Source organism: Helicoverpa armigera, chromosome 11 (assembly GCF_030705265.1).
Source record: "Helicoverpa armigera isolate CAAS_96S chromosome 11, ASM3070526v1, whole genome shotgun sequence".
In the NCBI taxonomy this organism is placed as follows: domain Eukaryota; kingdom Metazoa; phylum Arthropoda; class Insecta; order Lepidoptera; family Noctuidae; genus Helicoverpa; species Helicoverpa armigera.
The window spans coordinates 12,326,427-12,341,370 of NC_087130.1; the positions used below are offsets into that span (position 1 = coordinate 12,326,427).

General features: G+C 36.8%; 1 protein-coding gene across 1 annotated transcript; it reads left to right on the forward strand.

Moving 5' to 3' along the window:
* The first annotated feature begins 1,317 nt into the window (after positions 1-1,317).
* Positions 1,318-6,053, forward strand: LOC110370080 (gamma-glutamyl hydrolase A). Its single transcript, XM_064036940.1, is given in 8 exon segments — positions 1,318-1,340; positions 1,755-2,027; positions 2,333-2,383; positions 3,121-3,140; positions 3,143-3,352; positions 3,628-3,734; positions 4,657-4,754; positions 5,653-6,053. Coding segments are annotated over 8 exon segments (1,041 nt in total). The 5' UTR covers positions 1,318-1,332; the 3' UTR covers positions 5,927-6,053.
* Positions 6,054-14,944: the final 8,891 nt, after the last annotated feature.

The following is a 14,944-nucleotide window of genomic DNA, read 5'->3' on the forward strand; positions in this document are numbered from 1 at the left end:
ATCGTAATTTCACAGTTTAGGTAGGTATTGCATAATATTATCATGATATTGTGAATTTTGAAACTAGTTGATAATGAAATTAGGTACCTACTTATCATGAAATAACTATGCGAACCGAATTCACCCTTTGTAAACCTTTTTGCTGACCTCATCAAAAGTGCGAGACCACGCATGCGCTACCCATTGAAAATGTCGCTGCCAAAGGGCTGATTTACTTTCCTGTCAAACTCACAACACAAAACAAGATTCTTTGGCTTAAAATTAAGAGATTGTATGAAATGTACTACTTTAGTCAAATCCTTTCAAAATTTCAAGCATGTTCACTGAGATGTTATGTAAATTGTTTTCCCGTTATTTATCCATAAAGAGAACATTACGTTTAGCAATAAAAGGTGAGTTTCAGTCATGTCTTGGTTTTATCTATTGGTCCTCTGCTTGTCCTCTGTAAACATTATTGGAACATTAACAACAAACCCAGCTACGCAATGCTCCTACTTACTTATTGCAATTCATCACTTTGAACAAGTGCGTAAGACGACCAGAGATCTTGATCTCTGGAGAACCAAAAACGAAAATGCTTAAAGAATGCAAGGTATGTAATAACTATGAGATTTCGTCGGTTGGAGAACTACGGAAGAAGGTATGCTGCGCCGAGTCCAAATAAAATAAGGTCATTAAGGTGTAAATGATTTAAATGGCTTGTTTGAAAGATCCAAAAAGCCATTTAACCACATTATTTCCCATGCGCTTCGGAATCGGAAGATGTTCCAATATGAATAAATCTACCAGATTAATCTTATCGACGTTATTTAACTGGCGCAGTTATGCTAGTAGTCCTATATCTTAACGACGGCGAGTCACCCCTTGCTCGCCGTTCGCAAGCTCGGAACTTCAAACCGAAAAGGATTCTTTTGCTTACACGTTCCGCCTTTGTAAGTGTTAAATTCGAAAAAGCAACACTTCATAAGACTGGTTGTAAGGTTTTCTTTATTCTGACTACTAAGGTAAATGTGCGGTGCCATGACAGTCGTAACAAACGGCTCAAAGGGCTTGTCTTTTGGCTTTTTTCGATGGTCGGTGTACCAACCGATGTATTTTTTGACATACTAAGATCCCCGCATCGATAAACAATGTACACTATTTCTTGCATTTTAACAGCCGGTGATCGATATTGATTTATCATTTTAAGGAGTTCGATATGAACATTAACAAGTAGTTAAGATAATGAGCACTTAGTCAATTTGTTAATTTTATTAATTATATTCTGATAATAATCGGTTGCTATCAGGTTAGTTATTTCTTTGTTAACCAGGATTTGTTTGTGGTAATTAAATGCATAGGTAATTAAAATTTGTTTTTAGAGAAGAATTTCAAACAATATACATATTTATCTTTGTCTCTCAATCACGTGTATTAGACACATTGTAGGAGAGCATTATTTTTAGACCACAAGTTTATTATAAATCAGATGCGCGCGCACAGTGCTTCAAAACATCATAGTTTGCTTAGTTAACGATGGTGTCAATATTGTGTTGTTGAGGTTAGTTATTATTTGAGACTATACACAAATCAACATAGTATTTTTTGTATACTTATTAATGCAAATGAAAGCTGCTTAAAAATAAAGCCGGCAACTACAAAGCAGATTTCTTTGATTGAGTATTTCTTATCTGATGTTACGTATTGAACGGACCACTAAACAATAACAGCGATTTGGCTGATAACAGATATGTGTGAATTCAAATAAATTTTAGGTGGATGAGTGCAGTAGACAGTTTGAGCGTGACGCTGATCATGAAGGGGGCTGTGCTGTTGACGGTCGTGTATTTGTTGCACTGCGAAGGTGCCACGGTGGTGAGGACGGATGACTTCCCCGTGGTGAACGACCGTCCGATCATCGGCGTGTTGTCGCAGGAACAGTCCATGTACCTGCACACCAAGTACCCGGAGGAGAATTACACCAGCTATATCGCCGCATCGTACGTCAAGGACGTGGAAGCTTCGGGAGCTAGAGTTGTTCCTATTCTGTAAGTAACGTAATCACACATAGCAAAGAACAAAGTCGCTTTTTCTGTCCCTTTGTAAGCTTTAATATTTAAAACAACGAAACCGATTTTCCTGAAATAGATAAAGTGATTAAAGACTAAAGAGTCTTTAGGAAGGTTCATATGCATAATAACATCCATTAAATAGTGTAAAATGTTTAGTATCAGCATTGCACCCGAGCGAAGCCTGGGCTAGTTATAAATATGTATTAAGAAATGATAATTTAAAATTATGATTTTTCATTTGTTAATACGGTTCATTTATTTGATGTGAAATAATGTTACAGAATTGGAAAAGATCGTGCTTACTATGAGGAACTGATGGGCAAATTGAACGGGTAAGTTCGTCGATAAACCTATCTAAGGACACATTTTAGCCAGATCAACTTCATGGACTTAGATATAGTATTGATAAGAAGTACAATCATACCATAGTTTCATCACAATCGAGCGCTAGATATTTTTCTAAATTGGTACTCATGTTAGTTCTATAGTTTATTAACTTGGTGCTAATTATCCCGAATATTGTTACTGAAGTTAGTCATATGTAACTAGGTAAGTATGAGTAATTGTTGGTTAGATAGCATAACGGGAAACAATACATGGTCTATCGCTAACGGATGTTATTATTTATATCACGTACGGTTGACAAGGAAATTATCCGACAACAATTATACAGAAAATGCAATTACGATGATATTAATAATGGTACAGATTTACTAAGTGCAAATAATTAATACAAAAAGATTAGGTATCCTATTTTTGGTTGTTTCATATTACATTAATACATTTGTCACACGCCTATATTACCTACGTCGACCAGTATGTAACTAGGTATGTAGGGAATCTAAGGTAGGTAACTCTATAATTTAACCATATTCCAAGGATCGTAGCGTCATGAAAATTGGCAGCTATATAAGATACTGTCGAACTAACTATGATCAGATGACGATGGAGCCGGTAGATTTGAACTAGAAAGAATTTAATGATGGAACATCGTATAATAGCTATGTTTGAACCTGTTAGAAAAGGAGTATAATTTATTTATCATACATTCCGCCGTTTATTATTGCAGCGTTCTGATTCCCGGCGGAGCTACGTACTTAACCAATCGGATGGCTACGCCGACGCTGGTCAGCATATATACGAAATTGCTCAAGAAATGAACGACGCTGGCGACTATTTCCCCATATTTGGCACCTGTCTCGGTTTCGAACTGCTCATCATCTTGGCTTCAGGCCGAGGATACCCAGAGAACAGGATCAGGTGCTATTCTTATGGGAATATTCCTCTTGATTTTACTGATGGTGAGTAAACGTCTTCATTTTTTGCATGACCTAAACAAATACCAAGATTAGTATTAGGATTTCGCCGACTGACTGACCAGTAAGGTCGGGATAGAATTTACAGTGGTTTTGTGGTCTGCAATCTTTTACGCGTATTTATACAACATTTATATATTAATCCGATTTCTGACAGTTTTCCATCTTTCTATGAATAAAATTCAGTGATCTAAGGATTAAGGATCTAAGGATTTGACGTAGGAGCATTCATATTCTAAGTTATATATTTATGCTTGCAGATTACCAATCCAGTAAGATGTTCAGAGAAGCACCCGAACAAGTTACAAAGGTTTTGGAAAACGAAAATGTCACAGTAAACGCACATCAGTTCTGCATCATAGATGAGGTATGTAGAGTGACGGTATTAGGTGTTGGAATAAATAATGTAGATATGTTACCAAAGCCTGAAATGCCGCTACACCTAGTTCTAACGGGCTAAAGCCAGATTCAGCCGGCCACATGCGGCTTAACTTAGTTGTGTTCTCTTGTGTTTGGTTGGAACTAGTTCTAGCCTTTATCATAATGGTGAAGGCAGTTTACCTTTACGCAGAATTCATCTCACATCGCGACAATTCGTATCTAGCAGGTATTCGTATGTAGGTAACTTAAATATCTTAGACACCAATGACTGTGTTTCGAATGGCACGTTAAACTGGGTAGGTAGGGTAGGTCCCTGTCATTGAACATCCTTGGCAGTCGTTACGGGTAGTCAGAAGCCAGTAAGGCTGGCACCAGTCTAACCAAGGGTATCAGGTTGCTCGGGTAACTGGGTTGAGGAGGTCAGATAGGCAGTCGCTTCTTGTAAAGCACTGGTACTCAGCTGAATCTGGTTAGACTGGAAGCCGACCCCAACATAGTTGGGAAAAAGGCTCGGAGGATGATATTCATATGTACATAGGTATGCTTCATCATGTCTTATGTACTTGTGTATGTGTCTTATGTATGACCTATGTTTGCAATAAATAAATTTGAGTTTGAGTTTGAGAGTAGAATCACTCTAAAACCTCTTATACTGTTTAAATTTTTAACTTAAAATTATTTAAGTATTCAAATAAGGCAGGTATCCAACACTTTACCAAATGAAATAATAAAAGCTCATTCTTCTTAATTCGTATTTACTGGAACAAGTAATGGGAAAAATTTCTTATACCTTTGGACTACTACTTATTACAACAATTAAATATAAAACATTTTTGTCAAACAAATATAATGTATTTTTCTTTCTTTCTTTCTACATAGAAGTATTTAAGACGTTATTTTTCTTCTAGAACCTGATATCTTACAATTTGACAAATGACTGGCGAGTCACCTCCCATTCATTCGACGACTATGGAGTCAAGTTCATCGCCACTGTCGAACACACCAGGTAATACATTGGTTTGTTTATTTAGCCAACCTCACCAACCCACTGTACACTCTGTTGAAAACTGACGAGGCTCTGACTGATTAGTGGCGGTATAACCAACACGTAGAATCAATCATCCTCCGAGCCTTTTCCCAACTATGTTGCTGTCCTGGTCTTGTCCTGGCTTCCAGTCTAACCGGATTCAGCCGAGTACCAGTGCTTTACAAGAAGCAACTACCTATCTGACCTCCTCAACCCAGTTACCCGGACAACCCAATACCACTTGGTTAGACTGGTGTCAGACTGACTGGCTTCTGACTACCCGTAACAAATGCCAAAGATGTTCAATAACATCTGGGACCTGCAGTTTAACGACGACGAAAACACGTTGATTCAAATAGTATAGTAAATGCTTTACTCGGTGATGGGCAGTAGCATCTCCAAAGGTAAAAACATATCCCACACAGCTCACCAAAGCGCATGGTAAGCGCGGCGGGTATGGGTAAATCCCAATCATCAGTGGAAGTTTTAGGCTCTGACGACTAAAGGGTAATAACGTCTGACGAATAATGAAAACTAGGATGCAGTTAGTAAAATGATACCTTCCGCGTTCCCCTTTGGTTGGCGAGGCTGAAAATTGTTATCGTAATGGATTAGGTTTCCTTATAATGTCAAATCATAAATTGATTGATGATAATATTAATTAACATTAGAATTATTATGTTTTCTTAAGCATTATAAAAAGCCCGATAAGATTATTTGATGTAGCGAAAATTAATTTCCTGATATCCATTTATCTGAGGTCATGGGGAAATCCAACTCTGGCGCAAAATCTTTATATTATTTGTTATGTTCATTATTTACAGAAAGCGGTATTACTACTAATAGTTTGTTCAGACAATAATTTATCTTATTTCAGGTATCCCTTCTACGGTGTACAGTTTCATCCTGAGAAAAGTTCCTTCGAATGGAAGCTGTCGAAGAATTATGCTCATTCATTATCCGCGGTGAAAACAAACCGTTATTTCATGGACTTCTTCGTGAAGGAATGCAGAAAAAGTTTGCATCAGTTCGCAAGCCAGGCTGAGGAAAACCAATACTTGATATATAACTACGAACCTCGTTTTACAGGCGTCTTGGGTAGCGCTTATCATCAATGCTATTTCTTCGAACCAAGAGGCACTAGTGCGTAACGACAAATTACGGAAATATAAATAAATACTTTTATTTCGAAAATGACTATTGAAAAAATGGCATACGATGTAATAGATTTAATAAGTTGTAGGTAAATGTTAAAATAAAGAGTTTAGTTTTTGTTGACTTGTTGATATACAAGCATGGTTTTATTTGAGATGTAATACCTATCTATATTATTCTTTACATGCACTCATTAGCATTAAACGTGAAGTAACATTACATTTAATTAAAATAAACGGATAAGAACATTGAATCATAGGCAGAGTAAATGTTTCGCAAGAGTTAATTACTTACTCATTTCATGTGTCGTAGAGACACGAATTATTTTGTGTGTTGTCTGCAGGTTTAGTATTTCAAACAATATGTTTACAAATTGTAGCCTATGTGTTATTCTGATGTATAAGCTATATTATTGTAAAGTTTCATTAAAATCCATTCAGTAGTTTTGCGTGAAAGAGTAACAAACATCCATACATCCATACATACTTTCGCGTTTATAATATTATAGTAGGATAGCATACATTCGAAATTAAATTCAACTTGCTTATATTTTACTAGCTTCCGCCAGCAGCTTCGCCCGCGTGGTGTGTTGATAAAAGTAGCCTATGTGTTAATCCAGGGTATCATCTATCTGCATACCAAATTTCAATCAAATCGGTCCAGCTGTTTTGCGTGATTGAATAACAAACATACATCCATACATTCTCACAAACTTCCCTGGACGATTATTAGACTTTCTGACCCACCAAGTCCCCAAAATGTACGAGGTCTGATCCATCCCTTTATTTTATTAATATCGAAATAAATTAATATTAAAAACACGAGAAAAATATGCCCTTATAAATGGAAAACTTAATCGTGGTTAAACTAAATATCTTTACTTTTATAACAAGCATAACACGTTATATGATGTTCCATCATGATGTTCCACTTCATATCTTCCGGCTGCATCATCGGATCTTTTCGACATGACGATATTATTGTATTGTCACGAGAACTACATACAACTACAATTTTCATGACGATTATTACCTTTGATATTGTTACATCCTGAGCTGACGTGATCTCTCTCCGAAGAATCGGATTTCTGTCCGACTTTGAGAGTCTGGGCACATTGGTGTCTGCACAAATGCAATTATTACGTAGTTATTCATTTATTAGTAACAGGAACACCAACAGCTTCTGTGTTTAAATTAACAAAATAAAAGGATTACAGGTTGGCTTGCACAGTTTACAGGTGAACCAACATTTACAGATATGTATGTGTGGTAACTAACGGGTGTCCTGCGTGAGCGACGAACGCGACGCGACGCGATGCAACACGACGCGACGTAATGCGACGCGATGCTATGCGCGACAAATGTCCTACGTGATTTTGGTCATTACTTCAAATCATGGAAGTACAGTACAATTTGCTTGAAAGTTCATATTTAAAGTACACACAGCAACATTCTTTCAGTTCTTTGTACTAATAAACGATTTCTATAATGTTTATGTTTTTGTCCCACAACGCTTCTGAATAGTTCGTGGTGTCGCATCTGGTCGCCCTCAAATCAAGAGCGCGTTACGTCGCGTCTCACTAGGCCACATGTACATGCGGTTGAATCGCGTTCGTTTCGCAGCGTCGCGTCGCGTCGTGTCGCTCACGCAGGACACCGCGTTAAACTACCACTGAATAGTTCCTGTCGCTATACAAAATGCTAACCTGACGTGGCAACCTGCGTGCCAGTCATCATAACATATCAAGATAATGCCAAAATACCGCGGATATAGATATCGTGGACATAATCTTGTTTTTATAAATATCTCTTAATCTTATCGTTGCTACTTTGTGTTTCCAGACTCGACGGTCCTGTCAGTCATCTCTGTCTATGACAACAGGTCGAGCTCAGTACTTATTACTTGGTAATTTGTTAAATTATAAGTCAGTACACCCTAAATTGGACCGAGGGAGCCGTAAATAGCCGACACGGCGTTTGTTTGTGAGGGCATATCACTGGCTTGTATGGCCCGACGCTACCAGCGGGGTGTCAATGTTATTGAGAGGACCAATCTGCTAAAATAAACCTAGTAAACGAATGTACAAACGTTACATAATGAACAGTAATGAGGTAGTTTTCTCCCTAGGTATATGACATAAAATTACAACAACTATGTTGTCACATAAGCATCTATACATTCTTTCTATGGTCCCTGTTCTCTTGGAAATCAATGGTCTTATGACTGAGATGATGAAATACCTATACTTTCATGAAAAACATGCGAGTACAATAAAAGTGATATTGTGAAATGCAATTTATGTCTTACAAATATAACGATTGCAAAACATTGTTTTTGTTCCTTCGAAGAAATTCAGGAAACCACCCAGTGCTCCTAATTAATGAAGCTGATGAAGCAAAGGAACTAAGTAAGAATTATGCGATAGGTACCAAGGCATTTGCAAAAAATCTGCATTTATAATAAATACGAGTAAATAGTGTGTATTTCAAAATGCGATATGATTATGAAAATATGTAGGGAACGATCGTCGGTTATGAATCAGGGGTATTGAATATCGGGGAATGTATGAAAGAAAGCAATATTTCATGCTCGTATCTCAGGACGCAGCGTCCACTGGCGCGGTCATTGGCATGCGAATTCAGCTTCATATATACCCACATGTAGGAAATTACAAACCTTTTTGGACGAAGGTTCAATTTGTTCATACGTTGTGTCGTGAATTTTCATTCAAACGAAACAGTCAATGAACTCGAGAATTTGTGTACCATAAGTAATCACGGTTCATTTCCCAGTGTTTGATACGTCTGAAAAGGTTTACCTACATTGAAAAGTTAAACGTACCTACGACTTTTCTGACTGAAGAAATAGGTACATAGTTGGTAAATAACTCGCGCAAAAACTATTGAACGGATGTTGGTTAAACTTGGCAGTAAAGTAACTTATATAATATCGGAATAATGTACAGGCATTATTATATGTTTGGGGTCAAGCAGTTCCCTCTCGGTACGACTGTAAAACCACTGGTTAGTTATGAATAAAAAGCATATTCTTTTAAAAAAATAATGACATAAACATTTTTGCCACTCCGAAAGGTAAGATTAAAATTGGATACAATTTCAGGCTACTTACTAAGCACACTTTCATTACTTAAAGCAAATATTTCCTCCTCGAGATGTACAAATATATTCCTACTTTCGAGGCGAGAAGTCACCGACCGATTGGCCTTGACTTTCACAGACAGATCTTTTATTAATGGTACCAGCACGGTACACCTACCCGTACCCTTATTGAACTGAAAACAGATAAAGTGAACGTGTTACTCGTGTTCTACAGGTTGATTTTATGTTACTATTTCCCGCGGTTTCACAGTTTCACTCATGTCCTGAGGAAATAACTTTATGAATTTGGTGATCATTTTGCATAATCTGACTAAAGTAAGATCATACTCGTTGTATAACTGTGAAACTGCAACTAATAAAGAAAAATGCATTGGATGCTTATACTTCGTAGAACTGATATATTAGCTAAAGTATCTTCTTCTGTCGATTCGCTCTTGGCAGAACTGTCGTGGTCACGTTGAGGCGTCCACATTAGAGGCGGACACAGCTCTTTTAACGATCTCCTAGAGCTAGAGTATGTTAAATACGATAGATACCTATAGAGGTAAGATTCAATGAGGTTTTGAATTTTTCTGCCACCGGGTACGTATGCGTCTGGTCCAAACAGCTGTCAAATAGTATGGAATGAGGGTTTTCTAAAATGGCAATCCACGAGCACCGAGCGTCAGGTCAGATAACTGTCAAAGTGCTTATCTTTATGAATAGTGAACGATTTTAGTGTTTATTTTATAATTAGCACTGCATTATTGTTTCTATTGCGGTTGAGTAAATAAAAACTAAATCATATTGGTTAACAAATAACAAGCTTTTCCTTAGTACCAGTGACTTTGCTCTCTTAGCTCAATTTTAGTTCGGAAACCTTATTCTGACCGTAGTCCATAATAAAATCAATAACACTTCAATATAACAGAATTTCAATAAACAATAAGTTCGGCACCTACAATTCCATACTATTTGACAGCTGTTTGGACCAGACGCATACGCCACCGGCAGAAAAATTTCAAAACCCTCATTGTAGGTGCCGAACTTATTGTTTATTGAAATTCTGTTATATTGAAGTGTTATTGATTTTATTATGGACTACGGTCAGAATAAGGTTTCCGAACTAAAAATTGAGCTAAGAGAGTGCAAAAGTCACTGGTACTAAGGAAAGCTTGTTGAAAAATTTGTTAACACAATATGATTTAGTTTTTTATTTACTCAACCGCAATAGTAAAACAATAATGCAGTGCTTTAATTATAAAATAAAAACACTAAAATCGTTCACTATTCATAGTAAAGGTAAGCACTTTGACAGTTATTAGACCTGACGACTCGGTGCTGCACCTCGTGGATTGCCATTTTAGAAACCCTCATTGGGATGTTAACTACAGTACATACTTGTAAGTATATTTATAGATTAACTAAGTCATTATGATTTTTATACCGTTAAGTTCACAATAAAAATGGCCCCATAATATAATGCAGGCATCGCGTATAATTTTGTTTCAAACCAGTATTAAGTGATATTTTGAGACAGTATTTGGTACATTTCCACTGAAGATTAAATAAAGTGCGTCAACTAGATTGGCGTGACGTGCTGAAGGAATACATTTACATTTTATGTTCGTTGTTTCGTACCTACATTAGCGAGGGTTTAGGAGATTCAAAGTCTGAGTTTTGAAACTTTCTGCCATCGCATTTTTATTTATAATTTTAATTTGGATGATAGCTGAGGAACTAGTAGTTCACTCTGTTTATCCACTAAACCATGGAATCTATCATAATAAAGAGGAAACATGTTTTTCATTGTTTGTACCCTACAGGTTCCGAAACTACAGAAGCGATTTGAAAAATTCTTTCACAGTTGGAAAGCTACACACTTTCCTATTAACACAGACTATATTTTATCTGAGTACCGAAAGAGGTTCCCCGGGACGCGGGTGAAACCACGGGAATACAGCTAGTATATTATTTGTAAGTACTTATGTTAAAGGTACAGTCAATGACCCAGTATCGTGTGTTACTTTAGCCGCTTGACTGGCTGAAGGTTTTGTAAGCAAGTGACATCTGATAAAGTTGTTCAAAAGGATGATTGATGCGCTCTGTGAATAAAGCTCGCTATGTGTATATGACATCCCTTGACTCTTTACAACCTTTATGTTGTTGAGATATTTGTATTAAATAGCTTATAATATCGTTACTAAAATACTTGTGTCATTTTTGTACGGTTCGTTATCGAATATAAATATAATTACGTTGAAAACAATATAATTAATGTATGTAATTCATGAGACTTATTATGGATTTTCGATTGCCAGATAACTTTTATCTGAAAAAATATGTTTGACGTTATACGTTTGACTGCTTTTGTACAGATAGTAAAATATGCCCAACCTCCATATTTGTTCTTCAGATAGAAGTTAACTGAACATTGAATAATTGGCCCTTAACCTTAGTACGTTATTGAAGATAGTATCCGTAGAAACAATAGCGTGCCACATCCTGGCGGGTAATTAAGAACAAAGTTTTATCAAATACTGGAACCCCGTGAATTCAAAGAGGCAAAGTTTATAAACTTTTGTGATATCCTCCTTACGTGTAGATATTCTTGTGATAGTGTCAATGACCTCTTAAACTCCCTGGCAAAGACAGGATATCCAAGAGAAGAGAGGAGAAAAACGATCTTCGAGTTCCAAGAAAAATAATTATGTGCGAGAATTATCGAAAGCCTTTGTTGTTTCAACTTTTAGTCTTATTGTAATGTTTGACACACTTGTAAAAACCATCCTTTATTTGGATACTGAGGACATGAACGTTATACAGGTATTTCCAAGTAGCTTCACCCTCTTCTTGAGAGAGCTACTTTCTCTTACCCGGATGGGAAACAAAAGTGGATAGGCCTGTGACTTTTTACTGAGTGACCCGTATGTTTGCTTGAACCCTTTTGTGTTTCACGGTAACCCCATCAAGCAAAGATTAAGAAAGTTTTATTATTTACAGTTGATAACTAGTATCTTAATGGAAGTTCATCAACCGTATCCCGTTCTATTTATTTGAGTTCAAACCTCAAAATGTTCCACGTTGTTGTATTATTAGCTATAGATGCTATTTATTACGTCGAACTTAAAAGCCTTTTAAGCCTTTCTGTTCAAGTGACTTCCAGGAAGCTTGTTAAATACGTTTCACGTGCCTTCGATGAAGGGCCTATCTTTGTTCCAGGGATTAATAAGTAATAGTATTATATTATATTTGCTGTTTTACTCGTGTCCCGTGGAAACTACTACCGTATCCGAATATAATATAGTCTATGTTACCTGGGGATACTGTAGCTTCCCTATAGTGTAAGAAATAAGTTATAACAAACTTTAGTCTCCGCCGCCGCGGTGTGTGATTGCACCTAGTTCTGGGCGCTTTGATGAAGGTCGTACCTACATAGTTCTAAACGAACAAACTCAAGATCGTGCACTTCTTCGTTAAAGTAACTCAATATTAGTAACTCGCAACTAACTCCTCTACTGGTGCGCGCATGTCGCCATATGAATTGTTCACTGGTGCTCATCATAAGGAAAATAACAAATTATTGAACCTTAGTTTATTTTCTGACCCAGAAAATTATTTTCCGTTTTTATTTATTAAACAAAAAAATAATTGTTTTCTATTGCCGGTTGCTTTCTTTTTCCTTTTCAAGTTAATGATGCCTCGCCGTTAGATAGCGGGCTTTACCTTAGGGTATCCAAACTTTTCTGCCCCATTTATTGGGAGCATAGGTAATTGACTTTTATCGGTCAATGACATAGGGAAACTGAAAAAAAGTTCCCGCCAGTTATTTATTTCGACATTTGAGAATTTGACCCTGTTTCTGTATTGGGTGCTTTGTATTGCGACATCAAAGCAAGCTTTTAAGTTTTTAAGGCCATCGGAATTCCGCATTGACATAATTCGGTTACCTATTTTGATTATGCTCAATGAATTGTACCTATTGGCCTATATTTTGTGTTCTTTGAAAGTTTTCGAAGGCTTCTTTTATTTAAATTTTGCTGTATGTGGGGCACTTAGAAAAATATCTTTACAACTATTTTATTGCTGAAAATTGAAAGGCGTTCTTCAATATGTTTCAGGAAAATACTTACTTCATTAGGTTCCACAGCTTCTGACCTTCCCGCAACACAACCATACACTGATACCAAAAATGGTTTCTGTGCAGCGATACCAAAAGTTTGACGACAACAAGCCGTAGGTAAAATCCTTTTAATCTCAGTCGGTATCAATGACTTGTTAGAATTATCTTAGACACGGCTAATGGACGTTAACACGTGTCTCTTCAGTTACAGGTTCATTGTTAGGCTGTGACGCACGAGGTTGCATTCTTTGCACGTACTTTGTCATCCGATGCCTCATGTTGAAGAATATGTACTTATCTTATAAACATTCAAAAAGAACGCTATGCTTTTGTTCTACGTGTGGAAATAGAAGGAACGTCAGCAGCGTTGGCTTTTACTTTATGATAAGTTTGCGGTGCATGTGAGCACAAATTGATTGATTGCACAAAACACAAAATACAATTGATTGCCAAAATATTTTGGCAATCAATTGTATTTTGTTTTGGAAATCAATATATATAAGCCAAAATATTTAACAAATACCTATTACAAAAGGGATTTATTTTAGACTAGCTGTTGCCCGCAACTTCGTCTGCGTGGGCAAGTTTCATACAAACTTTCATCCCTATTTTATCCCCTTGGGGTAGAATTGATCAAAATCCTTTCTTAGCGGATGCCTACGTCATAACATCTACCTGCATGCCAAATTTCAGCCCGATCCGTCCAGTGGTTTCAGCTGTGCGTTGATAGATCACTATGTCAGTCAGTCAGTCACCTTTGAGTTTTATATATTTAGATAAATGCGTCACGTATTTACATAAGTTCATGATCATCATCATCATCTCAGTCATAGGACGTCCTACTGCTGAACATAGGCCTCCCCTTTGATCTCCACAGATACCTGTTGGAAGCGACCTGCATCCAGCGTCTTCCGGCGACCTTTATACCTTAAAGTGCTCGAGTGGAAACCACGGTCTAGCAAGCGCAGCGTGGGACGTCCACCAACGAGGTGGACAGACGATCTTACATAAGTTATTAGATAATAATTATATTTCAAAGAGTGGTTTACAACTATGTATTGAAAACCTAATATGGGTTGCCTGGATTTACCTTTAGCACTCTATCAATACTTTCTGAGTCTGTGAATTGGCTTTGATAGTAATATAAGCGTGTTAAAGAGGATGATTAAATGGTAGTAAGATAAGACGGACAAGATATTTATTTGATTCAGTGAATGACATTTTCTAACTTTGATCTTTAAACTTCCCATACACTTTACGAACTTTGTTAGGCATATGCCAACTTTGCTATGTTCCAGAATTTAAATGAAAATTTCAGATTTCGAAAATTTCTAGCTATAAGATATGTATGACACATATGTTCGATATCATAATGCATTGTGTTTGGTTCGAGGGCCTTTGACCACCGATGTTCTGACGACCCACATCGATAGCGGATCGTGGGTTTGATGAAGGCAACATGCCTCTTTGTTACATAAATATAAATAGGTATATACCTATTATATGCAGTTAGAAATCTAGACTTTAAATATGTAGTTGTTGTAAAAATATTGAACATTTTATTAATTTTAGCTTTATTTTCAATACAAGTTCCCTTTTGGATACACAATTTAACAAAAAGGCTCGAAATATCATTTCCAACAAAAAGTCTAATAACCTAATATTACGGTTAAAATTCAAATTAGAAGTGACATCGTCTGCACTGCACTTCGCAGCTCTTGTCTAAAGATAGAATGTTCGAGGAGGTCTCGCTCAAACAATAGCTACTGGTAGCCACAGTGGGGAACTATCTA